This window comes from Salmo salar, chromosome 16 (genome assembly GCF_965601325.2).
Source record: "Salmo salar chromosome 16, fSalSal1, whole genome shotgun sequence".
Taxonomy (NCBI): Eukaryota; Metazoa; Chordata; class Actinopteri; order Salmoniformes; family Salmonidae; genus Salmo; species Salmo salar.
Window position 1 is genome coordinate 49,164,716 of NC_138306.1, and position 23,380 is coordinate 49,188,095.

The 23,380-nt window shown below is 42.2% G+C and overlaps 1 protein-coding gene across 3 annotated transcripts in view; it reads left to right on the forward strand.

Moving 5' to 3' along the window:
- The window catches only part of LOC106574020 (choline transporter-like protein 5-B), a 90,631-nt gene extending 68,879 nt beyond the window's left edge, over window positions 1–21,752 (forward strand). For 2 of the 3 annotated variants that reach the window (XM_014149528.3, XM_014149531.3), the window contains 14 exons: window positions 4,717–4,800; window positions 4,890–5,002; window positions 5,389–5,526; window positions 11,117–11,216; window positions 11,359–11,451; window positions 11,736–11,823; window positions 13,796–14,058; window positions 15,491–15,585; window positions 15,677–15,780; window positions 15,857–15,930; window positions 16,069–16,139; window positions 16,385–16,473; window positions 16,967–17,051; window positions 17,652–19,430. In XM_014149528.3, the coding sequence (XP_014005003.1) occupies window positions 4,717–4,800; window positions 4,890–5,002; window positions 5,389–5,526; window positions 11,117–11,216; window positions 11,359–11,451; window positions 11,736–11,823; window positions 13,796–14,058; window positions 15,491–15,585; window positions 15,677–15,780; window positions 15,857–15,930; window positions 16,069–16,139; window positions 16,385–16,473; window positions 16,967–17,051; window positions 17,652–17,764 (1,510 nt within the window). In that variant the 3' untranslated portion in view covers window positions 17,765–19,430. Of the gene's footprint in view, window positions 1–4,716; window positions 4,801–4,889; window positions 5,003–5,388; window positions 5,527–11,116; window positions 11,217–11,358; window positions 11,452–11,735; window positions 11,824–13,795; window positions 14,059–15,490; window positions 15,586–15,676; window positions 15,781–15,856; window positions 15,931–16,068; window positions 16,140–16,384; window positions 16,474–16,966; window positions 17,052–17,651; window positions 19,431–19,971 lie in introns of those variants that run through there. The other variant, XM_014149529.3, reaches the window with a different exon arrangement.
- Window positions 21,753–23,380: the final 1,628 nt, after the last annotated feature.

Here is a 23,380-nt window from a genome sequence, read left to right on the forward strand (position 1 = left end):
AGGCTGAGGGAGACTGTTGCATAAGTGGAAGACCTATTATGGGTGATGGTATGAAATGGTTGAATAATTTTGACCAGCAGACCTGAAAGATTAACGCTGCACAAATCTGTTCACTGAGGCCTCATTGATGTTTGGGAATGCGAATGCATTGAAACCAGTGGCGCAACTTTGGTTTTAGAGGTGGGGGGGACATAATAATTTATTATTATTATTGTTATTTTATCTAGTTGGATAAACACTCCAAACAGCCTACCGCTCGGAGGCGTCCGCATAGTCCTAAAGCACACGGTTACCTCGTTTTGTATCATATTCAAATGATAAAACTGGGATGACAAAAATGCTATTTCAGAATGTGGGGGGGACATGACCCCTTCCGTCCCCAGTGAACGTTGTGCCCCTGGGTCATAGGGATTCCACCCTTGAACCCAGAGTCAACTGGACAGCTATTACAGGGTAGGATAACTGGGCAATGAGACTCATGCCCAATAGCGTGTGGAGTGTGGATCATTCATGCATATTGAAAGCCGTCTATGCATGTCTGCATGAAAATCCAACGTATGCTGTAGCTTCACAGTAGTACAGTTAAGTGACTTTCTTCATGCTTATGCATGTACAGTCTTTAAAACTTTCAATAAATTTAGATTAACTGGTGGGAATGATTAGAGGAGCAATTAAGACAGATGCAGTGTCTTGATAGTTTTGTATCAATGAGTTGCCATCATTAGTGCATGAAATTCCATGGTTGCATAGATTTAAACCCGTTTGCCTTTGAAACAAGGAATTGATGACCAGTTGAATGCTTTTCCTTCATAGCCAAGTTATCGCCATGCAGCAAGGATTGGAAAGGTCTCAAACTAATTACAGTATTTCAACCTTCTGTAGCCCCGAGTTCGCTGTCTTCAAACTAACCTTCCCACTTGACTGTGCATCATCGGTAATCTGCTGCTGCTCCTCTGACTATGGCTGTGGAAAGGAAAGGGGACAGATTACCTCTAAATGTTGTATGTTGTGGAGTTTACATCGATATCAAAGCCCTAACAAAGAGTAACAATGTAGCTTACAGCTGATGTACCATTGGTCTTTCAAAGCTGAGTGTCACATCACCCCCTGGCTTTCATCAATGTGCTCCTTCGTCAACATGTTCCTTCTTTCTTATCATAATGTTTGCAAAGATTTCATTTAGTAAAACTGGAAAAGAGCACCCTCAGATTAGTGTAGTAATTAGCGTTATTACCACAGTAATTAGCACAAGTTATATATAGCTCTTAGGCCTACCTCAGTCTATGAAAGTCAATCTGAACACAAAACTTGAGTTTCGAAGCTGAAAATGAAAGTGGTATTCTGATGTCCTTGTCATGAGATGAAACTGTTTTGAAGACCGTTTCTGACAGTGTGTTCTTTGCTTCTGACAGAGCAGGGATGATGTCCTCTAACCTATCCTTCCCTCAGTCTCTGAACCAGGAAGATCTATCTCTAAGCGTCAAGCCACCAGACTCAGTGGCACTCACTTTATCTGCTGTACTTGTGCCTTGATGTTATGACTGCTCTATTTAAAAAAAATGTATCACCTTTATTTAAATAGGCCATGGTGGCGAAGTAATTACAATATAGCAATTAAACACTGGAATAGTAGATGTGCAGAAGATGAATGTGCAAGTAGACATACTGGGGTGCAAAGGAGCAAGATAAATAAATAAATAAATAAATACAGTATGGGGATGAGGTGGTTGGGTGGGCTATTTACAGATGGGCTATGTACAGGTGCAATGATCTGTGAGCTGCTCTGACAGCTGGTGCTTAAAGCTAGTGAGGGAGATATGAGTCTCCAGCTTCAGTGATTTTGTTTTCAGTTCGTTCCAGTCATTGGCAGCAGAGAACTGTAAGGAAAGGCGGCCAAAGGAGGAATTGACTTTGGGGGTGACCAGTGAGATATACCTGCTGGAGCGCGTGCTACGGGTGGGTGCTGCTATGGTGACCAGTGAGCTGAGATAAGGCGGGGCTTTACCTAGCAGAGACTTGTAGATGACCTGGTGCCAGTGGTTTGGCGACGAGTATGAAGCGAGGGCCAGCCAACGAGAGCATACAGGTCGCAGTGGTGGGTAGTATATGGGGCTTTGGTGACAAAACGGATGGCACTGTGATAGACTGCATCCAATTTGTTGAGTAGAGTGTTGGAGGCTATTTTGTAAATGACATCGCCAAAGTCGAGGATCGGTAGGATAGTCAGTTTAACGAGGGTATGTTTGGCTGAGGTGCACCCATGACCAGCTCTGAAACCAGATTGCATAGCGGAGAAGTGGGATTCGAAATGGTCGGTAATCTGTTTGTTAACCTGGCTTTCGAAAACCTTAGAAAGGCAGGGTAGGATAGATATAGGTCTATAGCAGTTTCGGTCTAAAGTGTCTCCCCCTTTGAAGAGGGGGATGACCACGGCAGCTTTCCAATCTTTGGTAATCTCAGACGATACGAAAGAGAGGTTGAACAGGCTAGTAATGGGGGTTGCAACAATTTCGGCAGATAATTTTAGAATCAGAGGGTCCAGATTGTCTAGCCCGGCTGATTTGTAGGGGTTCAGATTGATGTCCTTATTGTTGACTAGTCGTCTAATGTCATCCTCATTGTTTTGACTGGTATGCTATTGTTTTGACTGGTGTAATGCAATTGTTTTAACTTGTGTAATGTTATTGTTTTGACAGATGTAATGCTATTGTTTTAACTGGTGCAATGCTATTGTTTTGTCTGGTGTAATGCTATTGTTATGACTGGTGTAATGGTATTGTTTTAACTGGTGTAATGTTTTTGTTATCACCGGTGAAATGCTCTTGTTTTGACTGGTTTAATGTTTTTGTTATGACCGGTGTAATGCTATTGTTTTGACTGGTGTAATGTTTTTGTTATGACTGGTGTAATGCTATTGTTTTGACTGGTTTAATGTTTTTGTTATGACCGGTGTAATGCTATTGTTTTGACTGGTGTAATGTTTTTGTTATGACTGGTGTGATGCTTTTGTTATGACAGGTGTAATGCTATCTTTCATCTCACCCAAATGTTGAACTTTGTATGACCTCAACCACTGTTGTTAGGGTGACAGCTCCTTCATTTCCCATTTTAAAAAAAATACAGCAATTTTAAAGGTCCGTTTTTTGTAATCTCTCAGCTTTTCGCCTGGTGGTGAACCCCTCAGGCATGGCTGGACTCATCTCACCCTTACACGTGATTTGTCCACCCCAGTGCCTTTCCCATATTTCCCCCTGAATGTCAAGAGCTTCAACAAGCTGTCCAAGGACAGAGCATTTCAGGCCAATTACACTTCCTACAACCAACCACTTCAACATTGCATCTATTATTTTGCTTTCGACTGGAGGTTTGGCTGAACTCCATCTGTTAAATTCTGGTCTGTGGAGTGCATTAGGCACATTAGCACAGTACTCCACGTGTATCCACAGAGTTGGGGAAATCTGCCTTTTCCTACCAGGTCTCTATCATGTGGAATAATCTCCAAGTAATGTTTCGATGTGTTATTGTCTCTGGGTCAGTTTAGGAGAACGGTTAGGGATTTTTATATTGATAAAGGTGTTTGTTTTGTTTGATTGTGTATATAATATTTGCTATTTATTTAATTTTGTGTTTTAAATTGTCTAATATAATTTTTTTGTATCGTTCCCAAGGCACATTTGCAAATGAGACCTAGGTCTCAATGTGTTTTTCCCTGGTTAAATACAAGTTAACAAATGATTTCATTAGTACTGATGGAGATCAGGGACTCTCTTTTTCATAACAACAAAATTACTTAAGTAAATTGTATTTTGTGCTACTATAGGGATTTTTATAGAAGTACGTTGGCCCAGATTAAATGAACGCCTAGAGTGAGCTTTGCTCCTGACGTGAGGTAGCTGTCCTCATAAAACAGATTAGTGCTTGACTCTGGAGGCATTCTACACAGTTCCAGTGGAAGGTTGGTTCTAGTCTCTTGCTACTGCTGTCCACCAGTCCTGTAGAATCTGATCATCTACTGAGCAAAAGCATCTGGGAATATTTTAGTTCAGATATCTACAATTTAAATGATGAACAATATAACTTGTGTTAACGTTGCCAGTTTACCAATGCAATAATGAGGAATCACAAAGCCAGATATTTGCATGATTTTACAGAATCTCTGTAGTTACAGTGGATATCTGATCAAATTATTCTCGGTGGTTTTTGCTATTACCTCTTTCTCCAGTTTGTACATTGAACCGTTACCATACCCTGCTTGTTCATGTAGTTTTGACGGAAAGAGATTCAGGAATAATTAATAATCCAGACCCATTTCTTTGTCCTGTTCTAATCAGACGTTTCATTTGTAACTGCTGTAGAGTAGTAACCTGCTGCTTCAGAGTCATAGAGAGCATCACTGCTTCCTAGCACTTTGATAACACTGATGTTGACTTGTGACATTTATAAGGGAGGCCTGCCTACAACCTGTGCAGTCTCCCAGGGTTTTACAACCCCCTAATAAACTGCAGTGTGTCATGACCTGCTGTGTGAACAAGAGAGTCACTGTTATACAACACAGGTCAGTATAAGTCAATGTTTCTGCCTCTGTGGACATGTTCTCACTCTCTCTCTTTCTCCCTCCCTCTCTTTCATCTCCCTCTCTATCTCCCTTTTTTCTTTCCACAATTCTCCCACCCCACTATATTTGTCTATCCCACTCCTCCTCTTCCTCTCTCACAGTGGCATTACCAGTCTGCTAGATGCCAAGGAGGTTGGCATGAAGATATTTGAGGATTACGCCAGCTCCTGGTACTGGATCTTAATGTAAGAGCCGCGTTTCTGTGCGTCTGTGAGTGCCATATGTGTGTTTTACTGTGGTTGTCACTATGACATAAAGGTGTGTGTGTGTCTAGAGGTCTGGTGATAACTATGGTGGTCAGCCTGGCTTTTATCCTGCTGCTACGGTTCACAGCCGGAGTTCTCCTGTGGCTCATCATCTTTGGAGTCATCGCTGTGGTGGGCTATGGTTAGTAATACAGTACAGTACACTCTGCCACTAATCAACAGCAACTTTAGCCTCAGTAAAAGAGCCTAATGCTGTCTTTAGTCTGAGTACAGTACCCACACTCCACTAGCCCATACTGTACTTATAGTAACATACCGCTACTGTATATAGATTTCTGTGGGTCAGTGTCCACATCTTCTAACATCCAACTGTCACCAACACCTCTGTTGTCATGGCAAACCAACACCTGTTGTCATGGAAAACCAAATGTAGCAGATAACCTCTCACATCTCTCTCATATCTCTCTCTCTCTCTCTCTCTCTCTCTCTCTCTCTCTCTCTCTCTCTCTCTCTCTCTCTCTCTCTCTCTCTCCTCTCTCTCTCTCTCTCTCTCTCTCTCTCTCTCAGGGATCTGGCACTGCTACTGGGAGTTCAGTACACTGAGAGGGAAGCCACACAGTGATGGTGATGTTACCATCTCTGACATCGGCTTTCAGACGGACTTCAGGGTTTACCTGCAGCTCAGTCAAACCTGGCTCATCTTGAGTGAGTTACCATCCACTATCCCGCTATTTAAGCACAGGGGGATACTATTTATTTATTTATTTTATTTAACCTTTTTTATTTAACTAGGCAAGGCAGTTAAGAACAAATTCTTATTTACAATGATGGCCTACCAAAAGGCAAAAGGCCTCCTGCGGGGACAGGGGCCTGGGATTAAAAATAAAACATAAATATAGGACAAAACACACATCACGGCAAGAGAGACAACGCTACATAAAGAGAGACCTAAGACAACAACATAGCAATGCAGCAACACATGACAACACAGCATAGTAGCAACACAACATAACAACAACATGGTAGCAACACAACATGGCAGCAGCACATCATGGTAGCAGCACAACACATGGTACAAACATTATTGGGCACAGACAACAGCACAAAGGGCAAGAAGGTAGAGACAACAATACATCACACAAAGCAGCCACAACTGTCAGTAAGAGTGTCCATGATTGAGTCTTTGAATGAAGAGATTGTGATAAAACTGTCCAGTTTGTGTGTTTGTTGCAGCTCGTTCCTGTCGCTAGCTGCAGCGAACTGAAAAGAGCAGCGACCCAGAGATGTGTGTTCTTTGGGGACCTTTAACAGAATGTGACTGGCAGAACGGGTGTTGTATGTGGAGGATGAGGGCTGCAGTAGATATCTCAGAATGTGGGAAGTGAGGCCTAAGAGGGTTTTATAAATAAGCATCATCCAGTGGGTGTTGCGACGGGTATACAGAGATGACCAGTTTACAGAGGAGTATAGAGTGCAGTGATGTGTCCTATAAGGAGCATTGGTGACACATCTGATGGCCGAATGGTAAAGAACATCTAGACGCTCGAGAGCACCCTTACCTGCTGATCTATAAATGATGTCTCCGTAATCTAGCATGGGTAGGATGGTCATCTGAATCAAGGTTAGTTTGGCAGCTGGGGTGAAAGAGGAGCGATTACGATAGAGGAACCCAAGTCTAGATGTAACTTTAGGCTGCAGCTTTGATATGTGCTGAGAGAAGGACAGTGTACCATCTAGCCTTACTCCCAAGTACTTGTATGAGGTGGCTACCTCCAGCTCTAAACCCTCAGAGGTAGTAATCACACCTGTGGGGAGAGGGGCATTCTTTTTACCAAACCACATGACCTTTGTTTTGGAGGTGTTCTGAACAAGGTTAAGGGTAGAGAATGCTTGTAAGACACTAAGAAAGCTTTGTTGTAGAGCATTTAACACGTAATCTGGAGAGGGGCCAACTGAGTATAAGACTGTATCATCTGCATATAAATGGATGAGAGAGCTTCCTACTGCCTGAGCTATCATGTTGAAGTAAATTGAGAAGAGCGTGGGGCCTAGCATCGAGCCTTGGGGTACTCCCTTGGTGACAGGCAGTGGCTGAGACAGCAGATTTTCTGACTTTATACACTGCACTCTTTGAGAGAGGTAGTTAGCAAACTAGGCCAAAGACCCCTCAGAGACACCAGTACTCCTTAGCCGGCCCACAAGAATGGAATGGTCTACCGTATCAAAGTCAATAAAAATAGCAGCACAATATTGCTTAGAATCAAGGTCAATGGTGACATAATTGAGGACCTTTAACCTGTTGGGGGTAGGGGGCAGTATTGACACGGCCGGATAAAAAACGTACCCGATTTAATCTGGTTACTACTCCTGCCCAGTAACTAGAATATGCATATAATTATTGGCTTTGGATAGAAAACACCCTAAAGTTTCTAAAACTGTTTGAATGGTGTCTGTGAGTATAACAGAACTCATATGGCAGGCAAAAACCTGAGAAGATTCCTTACAGGAAGTGGCCTGTCTGACAAGTTGTTGTTCATCTTGGCTCTTTTATTGAAGACTGAGGATCTTTGCTGTAACGTGACACTTCCTACGGCTCCCATCGGCTCTCAGAGCCCGGGAAAAAGCTGAATGATATCGAGGCAGCCCCAGGCTGAAACACATTTACGCTTTTGGCAAGTGGCCGATCAGAGGACAATGGGCTTAGGCGCGTGCCCGAGTCGACCCCATGCTTTATTTTCTTTCGTCTGTTTACCTAAATGCAGATTCCCAGTCGGAATATTATCGCTTTTTACGAGAAAAATGGCATAAAAATGGATTTTAAACAGCGGTTGACATGCTTCGAAGTACGGTAATGGAATATTTAGAATTTTTTTGTCACGAAATGCGCCATGCTCGTCACCCTTCTTTACCCTTTCGGATAGTGTCTTGAACGCACGAACAAAACGCCGCTATTTGGATATAACAATGGATTATTTTGGACCAAACCAACATTTGTTATTGAAGTAGAAGTCCTGGGAGTGCATTCTGACGAAGAACTTCAAAGGTAATAACATTTTTCTTATAGTAAATCTGACTTTGGTGAGTGCTAAACTTGCTAGGTGTCTAAATAGCTAGCCCTGTGATGCCGGGCTATCTACTTAGAATATTGCAAAATGTGCTTTCACCGAAAAGCTATTTTAAAATCGGACATATCGAGTGCATAGAGGAGTTCTGTATCTATAATTCTTAAAATAATTGTTATGCTTTTTGTGAACGTTTATCGTGAGTAATTTAGTAAATTCACCGGAAGTTTGCGGGGGGTATGCTAGTTCTGAACGTCACATGCTAATGTAAAAAGCTGGTTTTTGATATAAATATAAACTTGATTGAACAAAACATGCATGTATTGTATAACATAATGTCCTAGGTGTGTCATCTGATGAAGATCATCAAAGGTTAGTGCTGCATTTAGCTGTCTTTTGGGTTTTTGTGACATTATATGCTAGCTTGAAAAATGGGTGTCTGATTATTTCTGGCTGGGTACTCTGCTGACATAATCTAATGTTTTGCTTTCGTTGTAAAGCCTTTTTGAAATCGGACAGTGTGGTTAGATTAACGAGAGTCTTGTCTTTAAAATGGTGTAAAATAGTCCAAATCAAATAAAAACATGGTGTCGTCTCGTGCACGAGCATGAAGCCCTTTGTCCGCTGATAGACCACTTAGCAAAAGCGCTCGTGTGTTTCAGCCAGGGCTTTGAATTACGTCATTCAGCTTTTTCCCGGGCTCTGAGAGCCCATGGGAGCCGTAGGAAGTGTCACGTAACAGCAGAGATCCTTTGTAATGGATAGAGATGACAAAGAAGGCCAAGAAATGGTCAGACAGGGTACTTCCTGTACAGAATCTTCTCAGGTTTTGGCCTGCCAAATGAGTTCTGTTATACTCACAGACACCATTCAAACAGTTTTAGAAACTTTGGAGTGTTTTCTATCCAAAGTTAATAATTATATGCATATTCTAGTTTCTGGGCAGGAGTAATAATCAGATTAAATCGGGTACGTTTTTTATCCGGACGTGAAAATACTGCCCCCTATCCATAACAGGTTAAAAAGGTTTGAGATAGGCTTGGCGATGACCCAGATGTTTTTTTGGGGTGAAGTTTAACCTTTCTGGGAAGGGGGTTCTGCTAGCGGAACACCTGGCCTACAGCCAGTGAAATTGCAGGGCACCAAATTCAAACAACAGAAATCTCATAATTAAAATTCCTCAAACATACAAGTATTATACACCATTTAAAGATAAACTTCTTGTTAATCCAACCACAGTGTCCGATTTCAAAAAGGCTTTACGGTGAAAGCACACCATGCGATTATGTTAGGTCAGCGCCTAGCCACAAAGACCATACAGCCATTTTCCAACCAAGGAGAGGTGTCACAAAAGTCAGAAATAGCATTAAAATGAATCACTAACCTTTGATGATCTTCATCTGGTGGCACTCCCAGGTCTCCATGTTAGACAATAAATGTTTGTTTTGTTCGATAAAGTTAATCTTTATGTGCATAAACCTCATTTGAAATTGGCGTGTTATGTTCAGAAATGCATTGTCTCAAACAAACATCTGGTGAAAATGCAGAGAGCCACATCAAATTACAGAAATACTCATCATAAACATTGATATAAGATACAAGTGTTATACACACGATTAAAGATACACTTCTTGTTAATCCAGACACAGTCAGCCTGAGTATGCGCGTGTGGAGCCTTTCGCCAAATGCAATTCTTGAGGGGGAGTAATTTTGGGGCGGCAGGTAGCCTATTGGTTAGAGCGTTGGGCCAGTAACCGAAAGGTTGCTAGATCGAATCCCCGAGCTGACAAGGTAAAAATCTGTCGTTCTGCCCCTGAACAAGGCAGTTAACGCACTGTTCCTAGGCCGTCATTGAAAATAAGAATTTGTTCTTAACTAATTTGCCTAGTTAAACAAAGGTTAAATAAAAATACTAAGAAAAAAAAGATCACGGTTGAACCAGGGGCTGAACCTGTTTTTAATTCTCATTTTCTTTATGGGGGCGTGTTTGTTGACAATACCACTGAAAATATCAAAAAAGAAGGTCCAAGCATCTTCGACAAGCTGATTCTATAACATTTTACGGAGGCCAGTTCATGAAGAAAGGCTTTCTCATTGAAGTTTTTTAGCAAGCATCTATTACAAATCAGGACAGATCGTTTCACTGAGCAGCCATTACGACCACGGGCTGTAAAACAGTGATCACTAAGGTCATTACAGAAAACACCAGACTGATACCTATCAGGATTATTTGTGAGGATAACATCGAGGAGAGTAGCCTTTTCTGGGTGTTTGGAGTCATACCTTGTGGGATTGGTAATAATCTGAGAAAGATTTAGGGAGTCCCATTTCTTTAGGACTTGGTCAGGTGGTTTAAGCATGTCCCAGTTGAGGTCACCTAGCAGGACAAATTCAGACTTAGTGTAAGGGGTCAGGAGAGAGTTTAGGGCAGGTAGGGTACAGGCTGGTGCTGATGGAGGACCATGGCACCCAGCAACAGTCAACAAAGAGATATTTGAAAGTTTAATGCTTAAAACCAGCAAATCAAATTGTTTGGGGACAGACTTGGTGGAGACAACCGAGCACTGAAGGTGATCCTTGGTAAAGATTGCCACTCCCCCACCTTTGGAAAATCTGTCTTGCCGAAAAAGGTGATAACCAGAAAGGTTAACATCAGTATTCCTTAACCACATCCCAGTAATGACCAACACATCTGGATTGGAGCTGTGAACCCACACATTATTTTACAAGAGCAGAAATCAGTGAAACAGATATCAGAGCACAAGTCAGAATTGGGTCTAGCAACAGTAGATGGGCCAGGGTGTACATGCACATTTCCAGATATCATCAACAGTAACAATCACGGCCCACTAGCCTAGCACAAGGCTGCCACAACTCAGTTTACTGTGTGTGTCACAAGGTGCAGGGAAGCAGTTGGGTGTGTCTGCTGGTTTTGTTTTTATTTCTCAATCAGCAAATGAATTAGAGCAGGGAAACCGTAGGCCTTCCTGTATTTTATTGATTTATTTTTATTTAACTTTTATTTTATCAGAGAGTCATACTGAGACCAAGGTCTCTTTTACAGACAAGCCCTGAATTTACATAAAATACAAAATTAAACCTGATATTGTTTAAATTAATTTGGCAAACCCCAGGAGATGCTGTGGCCTGAGAGGATCGATTTTTTTTTTTGTCCACCTCTGCTGTAAAGGAACATACATTTTTCTACTCAATAGTAATAATTTGTATTGCAGTGATCTCCCTATCAGTCATTGAGGCGGTCATCATAGTAATCCTGATATTCCTGAGGAGGAGAGTACGCATCGCCATCGCTCTGCTGGAGGAGGGGAGCAGGTGAGTGGTGTTCTTCTCTCAGGAGATTAAGTCGGACGTCTTGTTGTGTCACTTCCAATGAAACCAGCATCTGTGAGTTCAAACTTTTAACTATTCTTTTTTCACACTTTCTCCCCCTTCTCTGTCTCTCTCTTTTCTCCAGGGCCATTGGTTACATCATGTCCACTCTCTTCTACCCGATCATCACTTTTGTGCTGCTGGCCATCTGCATAGCATACTGGGCAGTCATTGCTGTGTATCCTCTCTATGTAGGTCTTCTCAGCCTCGTCCTCACTGTGTGTGTACACTTTTACACAGTTATCTTTACATGCAGCATTGCCCATTGTAGCTACACATGTGAAGCATCCTGAACTGTCACCAATGGCATCATAGAGATAAAGACTGGATGAATTGAACCTATTGAAACTGCTGAACCCGTAGTGGAAATCCCAATGTAGATGGCTCATAGGCAGGCACACATATTGTTACTTATCACTGCTTCTATTCTTCCGTGTTGCACTTGACTGGTTTTGCCCTCAGCTTCTTAGCGTCATCTGGCGATGCTGTCTACAAGGTCATGTCGACGCAGGACAAATGCATGTATGCCAACCTCACCTGTGATCCAGAGGTTCGCTTTTCTTTTTACTGTCTTCCTCTTTGTCACATTGACGTTATTGCTGTATTGCACACTCCTAGAATACTGTATGTTATTGGCCTTGAAACCCTGAATTGGAGCAGTTTACAGCTTATTGAAATTCAGCTCAGTGTGCTTGGCAGCAGTACAAATCATCCAGCTGTGAATACAGTTGAAGTCAGAAGTTTACATACACTTAGGTTGGAGTCAATAAAACTCGTTTTTCAACCACTCCACAAATGTCTTGTTAACAAACTATAGTTTTGGCAAGTCGGTTAGGACATCTACTTTCCGCATGATACAAGTCATTTTTCCAACAATTGTTTACAGACAGATTATTTCACTTATAACTCACTGTATCACAATTCCAGTGGGTCAGAAGTTTACATACACTAAATTGAATGTGCCTTTAAACAGCTTGGAAAATTCCAGAAAATGATGTCATGGCTTTAGAAGCTTCTGATAGGCTAATTGACATAATTTGAGTCAATTGGAGGTGTAACTGTGGATGTATTTCAAGGCCTACCTTCAAACTCAGTGCCTCTTTGCTTGACATCATGGGAAAATCAAAAGATATCAGCCAAGACCTCAGATTTTTCTTTTTAGACCTCCACAAGTCTGGTTCATCCTTGGGAGCAATTTCCAAACGCCTGAAGGTACCACGTTCATCTGTACAAACAATAGTATGCAAGTATAAACACCATGGGACCACGCAGCCGTCATACCACTCAGGAAGGAGATGCGTTCTGTCTCCTCGAGATGAATGTACTTTGGTGCGAAAAGTGCAAATCATTCCCAGAACAACAGCAAAGGACCTTGTGAAGATGCTGGCGGAAACAGGTACAAAAGTTTCTATATCCACAGGTAAACAAGTCCTATATCGACATAACCTGAAAGGCCGCTCAGCAAGGAAGAATGGAGAAATGTCCTCTGGTCTGATGAAACAAAAATAGAACTGTTTTAACATAATAAACATCATTATGATTGGAGGAAAAAGGGGGAGGCTTGCAAGCCAAAGAACATCATCCCAACCGTGAAGCACGGGGGTGGCAGCATCATGTTGTGGGGGTGCTTTGCTGTAGGAGGGACTGGTGCACTTCACAAAATAGATGGCATCATGAGGGAGGAAAATTATGTGGATATATTGAAGCAACATCTCTAGACATCAGTCAGGAAGTTAAAGCTTGGTTCCAAATGGGTCTTCCAAATGGACAATGACCCCAAGCATACTTCCAAAGTTGTGGCAAAGTGGCTTAAGGACAACAAAGTCAAGGTTTTGGAGTGGCCATCACAAAGCCCTGACCTCAAACCTATAGAACATTTGTGGGCAGAACTGAAGAAGCGTGTGCGAGCAAGGAGGCTTACAAACCTGACTCAGTTACACAAGCTCTGTCAGGGGTAATGGGCCAAAATTCACCCAACTTATTGTGGAAAGCTTGTGGAAGGCTACCTGAAAAATTGACCCAAGTTAAACAATTTAAAGGCAATGCTACCAAATACTAATTGAGTGTATGTAAACTTCTGACCCACTGGGAATGTGAAGAAAGAAATAAAAGCTGAAGTAAATCATGCTCTCTACTATTATTCTGACATTTCACATTCTTAAATTAAAGTGGTGATCTTAACTGACCTAAGACAGGGAATTTTTACTCAGATTAAATGTCAGGAATTGTGAAAAACTGATTTTAAATATATTTGGCTAAGGTGTATGTAAACTTCCGAATTCAACTGTAGCTAGCCAGTGACAACATCTGTTAACTCTGGCTACATTTGGTCTTTCATTACAATTTAAAACTGAAATGGCACCCTATTCCCAATATAGGGAATAGGTTGCCGTTGTAAACTCTGGCCAAAGGTAGTGAACTGTATAGGGAATAGGGTGCCATTATAAACTCTGGCCAGAAGTAAATAGAGAATAGGGTGCGATTTCCTTCTAACCCAATAACTCACCCCTATCTCTCCCCAGACGTTCAGTCTGACCAACGTGACCACGGTGTGCCCCGGCTCCCAGTGCACCTTTGCCTTCTACGGAGGCGAGAGCCTCTACCACCACTACATCTTTGTGCTGCAGCTGTGCAACCTGCTGGTGTTCCTGTGGCTGGTCAACTTTACCATCGCCCTGGGACAGTGCACCCTGGCCGGGGCTTTCGCTTCCTACTACTGGGCCCTGAAGAAGCCCCAAGACATACCATCATGCCCCTTGTTTTCCTCCTTTAGCAGGGCTGTACGGTAGGCTGACTCAGTCATATAGGTTTTTAACGCATAAGGAAGGTGAAGATGGTGTTGAGTTGGACACTGAACAGAAATATGAACTAACATGGAAAGTGTTGGTCCGATGTTTCATGAGCTGAAATAAAAGATCCCAGAAATGTTCCATATGCATTTTCTGCACAAATTTGTTTACATCCCTGTTATTGAGCATTTCTCGTTTGCTAAATTAATCCATGCAGCTGACCGGTGTGGCATATCAATAAACTGATTAAAGAGCGTGATCATTACACAGGTGCTGGGGACAATAAAAGGCCACTAAAATGTGCCGTTTTTTCACTATACAATGCCACAGATGTCTCAAGTTTTGAGGGACTGTGCAATTGGCAAGCTGGCTGCAGGAATGTCCACCAGAGCTGTTGCCAGAGAATTTAATGTTCAATTCTCTACCATAAGCCGCCTCCAACGTAGTTTTAGAGAATTTGGCACTACGTCCAACCGGCCTCACAACCGCAGACCACGTGTATGGCGTTGTGTGGGTGAGCGATTTGCTGATGTCAACGTTGTGCTCCATGGTGGCGGTGGTGTTATGGTATGGGCAGGTATAAGCTACAGACACTGAACACAATTGCATTTTATTGATGGCAATTTGAATGCACAGAGATACCGTGACGAGCTCCTGATGCCCATTGTTGTGGCATTCATCCGCCGCCATCACCTCATGATTCAACATGATAATACACAGCCGCAAGGATCTGTTCACAATTACTGGAAGATGAAAATGTCCCAGTTCTTCCATGGCCTGCATACTCACCAGACATGTCACCCATTGGTCATGTTTGGAATGCTCTGGATCGACATGTACAACAGCGTGTTCCAGTTCCTGCCCATATCCAGCAACTTCGCACAGCCATTGAAGAAGAGTGGGACAACATTCCACTGGCCACAATCAACAGCCTGATCATCTCTATGCGAAGGAAATGTCACGCTGCATGAGGAAAATACTGGTCACATCAGATACTGACTGGTTTTCTGATCCACGCCCCTACCTTTTTTTTAAGGTATCTGTGACCAATCATGTGAAATCATCATGTGAAGTCATGTGAAATCCATAGATTATGGCCTAATTAATGAATTTAAATTGACTGATTTCCTCAGTAAAGTTGTTGAAATGGTTGCATTTTGCTTTTATATTTTTGTTCAGTATAGTTTATAATGGCACATCTTGCTTGGAGAGATATTCCCTAAGGGAGTTATCCTAGTACTACACTAATAAACTATTTCAGATTCTCCATTAAGCCTTTAAATCCAAGACGAGACATAATCTGTGTCGAGGAAACTGCTCCTACGTGTGTTGAGGGTTTTACACCTATGATGGGAAGTGTGTATGTGCGTGTGGTGGATATAAAGCTCTATTTTGTATTAGTAATACAGTGTATTGTGTATCTCCCAGGTACCACACAGGCTCTCTGGCATTTGGCTCTCTGATCCTGGCCTTAGTGCAGATGTTTCGCATCGTTCTAGAGTATCTGGATCACAAACTCAAAGGTGGGTTTTCTGCTCGTACTTAACCCACTGCCTTTCGTATGTATATTTATATGGCAGATTTTCATGAAGATGATCATCATGTATTTTTCAGGTGCTCACAATGCTTTTGCCCGCTTCCTGATTTGCTGTCTCAAATGCTGCTTCTGGTGCCTGGAACATTTCATCAAGTTCATGAACAGGAACGCCTACATCATGGTGAGTTTGATAACCATCTCACAGAAAGTGTTGGAATCGTGAATAACATGGTCTTACTTTGAATTTCTCACCGTAGATGGCGATATATGGAAAGAGCTTCTGCACTTCGGCCAAAGATGCTTTCTTCCTCCTGATGAGGAACGTAGTAAGGTAAAACAAGGTCTTTTGTATCGGTTCGTTTGATTGTCTGTCCCTCAGACAGTTTTTTTTGTGTCTGTCTGTCTTTCATGGTGGTGACTGTCTCTCTCTGGGCCTCTGGGCTTCTCCAATGAGTTGTCTCCTCTGTAGGGTGGCAGTGCTGGATAAGGTGACAGACTTTCTCCTCTTCTTGGGAAAAGTGCTTATTTCAGGGAGTGTTGGTGAGTTCCCTTTCCCACACACTGGTGGTATGTTTAACTATGAGGGCTGATGTTAAAATCACCCAATGCATGAACAAGACTAAACAAACAACACACGCTGGAAAATAGTACTACAACTACTCGGCAGAGGCCTTCTCTATAAGACAATGTCCATAGATACTATGTTACACTAATTGTACATTTGTCAGTGTTTGCTCAGGTTGTTATTTTGTTATTAAGGATTCCGATTCCCCCCCCCCCCCCAGGTGTTCTAGCATTCTTCTTCTTCACCCGTAAGATTCCAGTTATTCAAGAGGAGGTGCCATCACTAAATTATTACTGGGTCCCCCTACTGGTAAGAAATAGACTTACATTATATGAGTCAGCATTGCTTGTTGATAAATGCGTCCGCATACGTAGGTTCTGTTTGCTTCTAGCCGAACTTGGCTAGGCGACGCAACTTCTGTGCTCTTATACTCCCTAAAGACATTCGCTTGAATAACTAGAAAAAAACAGCAATCTTAATGTTGTTCGCACAATTTTACATTTAGATAAAATGTTTGGTGCAGAAAAAATGTGCATTAAAACTACTCATCACTCGTTGACTGACAAACACTTCACGATCCCACTCCGACTAGGAGTATTACTATTGTCCAATCAACCAAACTTCGACTTGTCTCAAGAAATATTTTTGTCTGCACAAACAGCTGGAACAAAAACTCCCGAAAACCAAAAATAACACAAACGTCACACAATTTTGTGATAATATATGAGCAAACTGTTTTGACTGGGAAGCATACGGTAAGCTTTATTGTGCTTACTGACTTGGACTTTTCTGCCATTGTCAGACGGTGATACTAGGATCCTACCTGATCGCCCATGGCTTCTTCAACGTCTATGCTATGTGTGTGGACACCTTATTCCTATGTTTCTGTAAGTACACCATTCATCTCTTTAAATACAGGCCAGTCTGGGGTGTGAGGGTGTTTATATGATACACAGGGAGTACACTCCAGGGGCTGTGTTGGAACTGACTGCAGCTTTGTGAGCTAATTCAATGCTTCTCCATTTCTACTTGATGTTGCTCTCTATTATATCATTAGCGGTGTACAGTTTTTTTCATAAGACAGAAAAAGGTTATTCTTGCACTGCGTGATTTTTTTTTTTTTACACTAATGTCATTGTTTTACTAATTCAATCATTTATATTGCATGTTCTTGCAGTGAAGACTATTGTATAGGGCCTGTGCTATATGCATTATATTTATCGAACTTTTCCTCCGCTGCATACTAATCACTGAACCAGTTGGCTATAATGCACTGGCCATTTTGGCTGACTGAAACCTATATCAACTTTTTTTCCTAATTAATTTCCCTGCTTGGCTTTCTAAATCGTTTGGCTCAAACTCCTTTCTCTTTCTCTCTTTCTCTCTCTGCCTTCCTACCCATACGTTGTCTGCTCCTCTCCTCCTTGTCTCTCTTCCTTTTCTCCTCCTCTGTGACAATGCTTCGTCTTCCGTCGGTCCTGGATCAGGTGAAGACCTGGAGAGGAACGACGGCTCGCCCCTCAAGCCCTTCTACATGTCCCCTCAACTGCACAGGATCCTCCGCAGAGAGCAGGGCGCCAAGCTCTACGCTTCCTCCTGATAGGCCACAACACTGAACCTCTTTCTCCTGATAGGCCACAACACTGAACCTTTTCTCCTGATAGGCTACAACACTGAACCTCTTTCTCCTGATAGCCAGAACACTTGATACACTGGACTGACCCATTCAGTGTCTGTGTGTGGGGGTGATTGTGGTCTGGAGGATACTAGAGCAGGGCCTTATGGCTGGGCTGGACTCATGAATGGAGTTGACCTGACTGGTCAGGACTGACCAGGAAGGCCTTGGCAGGACATGGCAGGACCCAAGAGGGTGGTGTATGTGGGTGGGGTTTAGAAAGAGGCGGAGCTCTGTCCTGCACCGCCACTGATACTTCTAATATCAGTCTTTTTTTCTCTGCAGTGCTTCTGTCCCTTTCTTTGTTGTGTCCACACTCTGCTGGCCTCTGCCTTACTTAGAGAGCGCTGCAGCAGCACAGTGGACATGGGTGAAATTGCCATTAGCCCAATACACTGCAAGAGGCACATACACTGCAGAAGGAGATCTCTGTATTTCGGATGCAATTGGTGTACTTTGCAGATGGTTGTGGGGTGATGCAGGGCAAGGGCGCCCCCGTGTGACACTACTGTGGTTGTGCAATGGTTCCATGTACTGTAATGTAAGGTCATGTGTAGGGTGAAGTTGCCCTTCGACACTGATCTTGGGTCAGTTTAGCATTTTCCTCAACAATAGTTAAGGTTAGGATTGGGGGAGGGCAAGCTGATCTTAGATCTGTACCTAGGGGAAACTTCATCCCAGAGCTATTTTTAGGTGCTCTCATGTGTTGGAAAATAACCCTGAGGTGGCTTTTCTGTCTAGCATGATTCTTTTAATGTCTGTTTAGTCTTTGGTTGAAGAGGCACTTTTGGTCCACCATATGTATTATTGCCACTGTTACAGACATCGTTCAAAACTTAAAGTGCAATGCTACAGATAGATAAACTGAACATACTCCTAAATTGAGGGGCGGCAGGTAGCTTAGTGGTTAGAGCATTGGACTAGTAACTGAAAGGTTGCAAGATCAAATCCCCGAGCTGACAAGGTAAAAATCAGTCGTTTTGCCCCTGAACAAGGCAGATAACCCACTGTTCCTAGGCCGTCATTGAAAATAAGAATTTGTTCTTAACTGACTTGCCTAGTTTAAATAAAGGTAAAATAAATTAATACAAATTACATGGTTACAGACACTTTTAGTATGTTTTGGTTTTACACTGTAAGGTGTAACACTAGATATTGGTTTTACACTGTAAGTGACAGTTATAATGTAGGCTCAGGGAGGTCAAGACCTCTGAACACATTTGATGCTCATGGTGAATGATTTGAATGGACCCTGACACCTTTCAGGGATTCCGACTGCAGTTGCTAGTAAATGTGCCTAGTTCTAAATGGAGAAATGTTCCTCTTTATTGTTTTGTGGTTTTACGATCTACCGCCGAGAACCTTTTGAAATACCGTTTATAAAAGGATGTTAAAGCCATTTTTGGTATTTTTATATGGAATAGTGCAGAACTGCAGTAGTGCGGTTTTTAATACTAGGTACTGTAACACATCTGTTCTGAGGATATTTAAGGTTTTTGTACAGGATAACACTTTTTGTATCAATGACACCATGAAAATGTGAAATCTTTTTTTTAAATAAATGTGAATGATTTCATTATAGCAAATTTTCTAGGTGATTCATACCTAATTTGTATATTTTATTTGTATATTGTATTTAAGAGTTAATGACATTTAAATTGATCGTTGGTTTGGGATATTCAAGTTTTTGGGGTAGGCCTGTTATCAAACAGTGGGTTTGAGGAAATCAGAGGTGTCTTGGTTGGGATCAAGAGGGCTTTTATGAAACAGTGATTTGAGGGTAAGTATCTAAACTTGAGTTTGGTATTTGAAATGGATTTGAAGGAATTTACAATAACAGTGAGGTTGAGGTATATGACTGCGTTTCAGAATGTTTAGCAGTAGGTTATGTCTTGTATTTAGAGTTTGGCCAGCTTTTAGAATGTTTTATATTGTTCTAATTCTATACATGTCATTATTTGAATATTCCCATTGTAATGTTAATAGGGTGCTGCCACTGATGCCATAGAATGTTGTGTTGTTATTTAAATGTGACGTAATGCAGAAACCGCAATGGCCCAACTTTCTAAATACATGGGGGTATTTAACAGAGTTTCTGTGGTATGTGACTGGCTATGTGTTCCTGTCCCCAGTGGTGGATCTGGAGGTGCACAACGGCTCTGCAGCCAGACCCTTCTACATGAGCAGAACCCTGAGACACATCCTCAACAAGAAACCCAACAAGAAGAGGAAAGACAAGAGATAGACGAGAGAAGAAGAGAGGAACGGATACAGGGTGACTGGAGGATTATGGATAGACAGAGGCAGGAAAGGTGATAGGGAAGACAACTGTGCAAGATCAAGTAGAGATGGTGGTAAATACTAATTCAGGTCCATATTAGACCCAGACTTTCGCCCCGTAGCACTCACTTCTGTCATCATGAAGTGCTTTGGGAGACTAGTCAATGATCATATTACTGACACCTTACCTGCCACCCTAGACCCACTTCAGTTTGCATACCGTCCCAACAGGTCCACAGACGATGCGATCGCCATCACACTGCCCTATCCTATCTGGGCAAGAGGAATACCTATGTAAGAATGCTGTTCATTGACTACAGCTCAGCATTCAGCACCATCGTACCATCCAAGCTCATCATTAAGCTTAAGGCCCTGGGTCTCAACCCTGCACTGTGCAATTGGGTCCTGGACTTTCTGACGGTCCGCCCCTAGGTGGTGAAAGTAGGAAACAACATCTCCACTTCGCTGATCCTCAACACTGGGGCCCCACAAGGGTGCGTGCTCAGCCCCCTCCTGTACTCCCTGTTCACCCGTGACTGCTTGGCCATGCACGTCTCCAAATCAATCATCAAGTTTCCAGATGACACAACAGTAGTGGGCTTGATTACCAACAATGACGAGACAGCCTACAGGGAGGAGGTGAGGGCACTCGAAGTGTGGTGTCAGGAAAACAGCCTCTCACTCAACAAAACAAAGGAGATGATCGATGACTTCAGGAAACAGCAGAGGGAGCACCCCCCTATCCACATCGACGAGACAGTAGTGGAGAAGGTGGAAAGTTTTAAGTTCCTTGGCGTACACATCACGGACAAACTGAAATAATCCCCCCACACAGACAGTGTGGTGAAGAAGGTGCAACAGCTTCTCTTCAATCTCAGGAAGCTGAAGAAATGTGGCTTGTCACCTAAAACACTCAGAAACTTTTACAGATGCACAATTGAGAGCATCCTGTCGGTCTGTATCACTGCCTGGTACAGCAACTGCACAGCCATCAACCGCAAGGCTCTCCAGAGGGTGGTGCGGTCTGCACAACGCATCACCGGGGGCAAACTACCTGTCCTCCAGGACACCTACAGCACCCGTTGTTACAGAAAGGCCAAAAAGATCATCAAGGACAACAACCACTCGAGCCACTGCCTGTTCACACCGCTACCATCCAGAAGGCGAGGTCAGTACAGGTACATCAAAAGGTGGGACTGAAAGACTGAAAAACAGCTTCTTTCTCAAGGCCATTAGACTATTAAACAGCCATCACTAACACAGAGAGGCTGCTGCCTACATACAGACTCAATCATTGGCCACTTTAATAAATTGATCACCAGTCACTATAATGCCTCTTTAATAATGTTTACATATCTTACATTACTCATCTCATATGTATATACTGTGTTTTATACCATCTATTGCATCTTGCCAATGCCGCTCGGCCATCGCTCATCCATATATTTATATGTACATATTCTTATTCCATCCCTTTACGTGGTGTGTATAAAGTAGTTGTTGTTGAATTGTTAGATCATTTGTTAGATATTACTGCACTGTCGGAACTAGTAGCACAAGCATTTCACTACACTCGCATTAACATCTGCTAACCATGTGTATGTGACCAATACAATTTGATTTGATGATTTGATTTGATTGCTTCTGATGCCATTATTATTATTATTATTATTATGTGCTTTGGACATACAGTTGAAGTCGGAAGTTTACATACACTTAGGTTGGAGTCATTAAAACAAATTTTTCAACCAATCCACTAATTTCTTGTTAACAAACTATAGTTTTGGCAAGTCGGTTAGGACATCTACTTTGTACATGACACAAGTAATTTTTCCCACAATTATTTACAGACAGATTATTTCACTTATAATTCACTGTATCACAATTCCAGTGGGTCAGAAGTTTACATGCACAGTCAACTTAGTGTCTTTAAACAGCTTGGAAAATTCCAGGAATTGAAGTCATGGCTTTAGAAGCTTCTGATAGGCTTATTGACATCATTTGAGTCAATTGGAGGTGTACCTGTGGATGTATTTCAAGGCCTACCTTCAAACTCAGTGCCTCTTTGCTCGACATCATGGGAAAATCAAAAATCAGCCAAAAAAAAGGTACCATGTTCATCTGAACAAACAATAGTACGCAAGTATTAACACCATGGGACTACGCAGCCGTCATACCGCTCAGGAAGGAGACGCGTTCTGTCTCCTTCCTGAGTGCAAATCAATCTCAGAACAACAGCAAAAGACCTTGTGAAGATGTTGGAGGAAACAGGAAACAGAGGGACTGGTGCAAATGGGTCTTCCAAATGGACAATGACCCCAAGCATACTTCCAACGTTGTGGCAAAATGGCTTAAGGACAACAAAGTCAAGGTATTGGAGTGGCCATCACAAAGCTCTGACCTCAAACCTATAGAAAATGTGTGGGCAGGACTGAAAACGTGTGTGCGAGCAAGGAGGCCTACAAACCTGACTCAGTTACACCAGCTCTGTCAGGAGGAATGGGCCAAAATTCACCCAACTTATTGTAGGAAGCTTGTGGAAGGCTACCTGAAACGTTTGACCCAAGTTAAGCAGTTTAAAGGCAATGCTACCAAATACTAATTGAGAATATGTAAACTTCTAACCCACTGGGAATGTGAGATAAAAGCTTAAATAAATAATTCTCCCTGCTATTATTCTGACATTTCACATTCTTAAAATAAAGTGGTGATCCTAAATGACCTAAGACAGGGAATTTTTACTCGGATTAAATGTCAGGAATTGTGAAAAACTGAGTTTAAATGTATTTGGCTAAGGTGTATGTAAACTTCCGACTTCAACTGTAATATTGGAATTTATTACCTTGCCATACAGTACTTTATGTACTAACAAACCATCACCTTAAAGAGATTCTCCAGTAATTTTGTATACTTTTTAGACAGTCGTTCTGAAAGTAGCGCTCCCGAGCCAAAAGTGGTCTGCAAAAATTGGCATATAAATGGCATATATTATTATAAACTCAGCAAAAAAAAGAAACGTCCCTTTTTCAGGACCCTGTCTTTCAAAGATAATTCGTAAAAATCCAAATAAATAGGAAATTAAGGTCACATTTATGAAAACTTTGGACACTAAAGAGGCCTTTCTACTGACTCTGGAAAACACCAAAAGAAAGATGCCCAGGGTCCCTGCTCATCTGCATGAACGTGCCTTAGGCATGCTGCAAGGAGGCATGAGGACTGCAGATGTGGCCAGGGCAATAAATTGCAATGTCCTTACTGTGA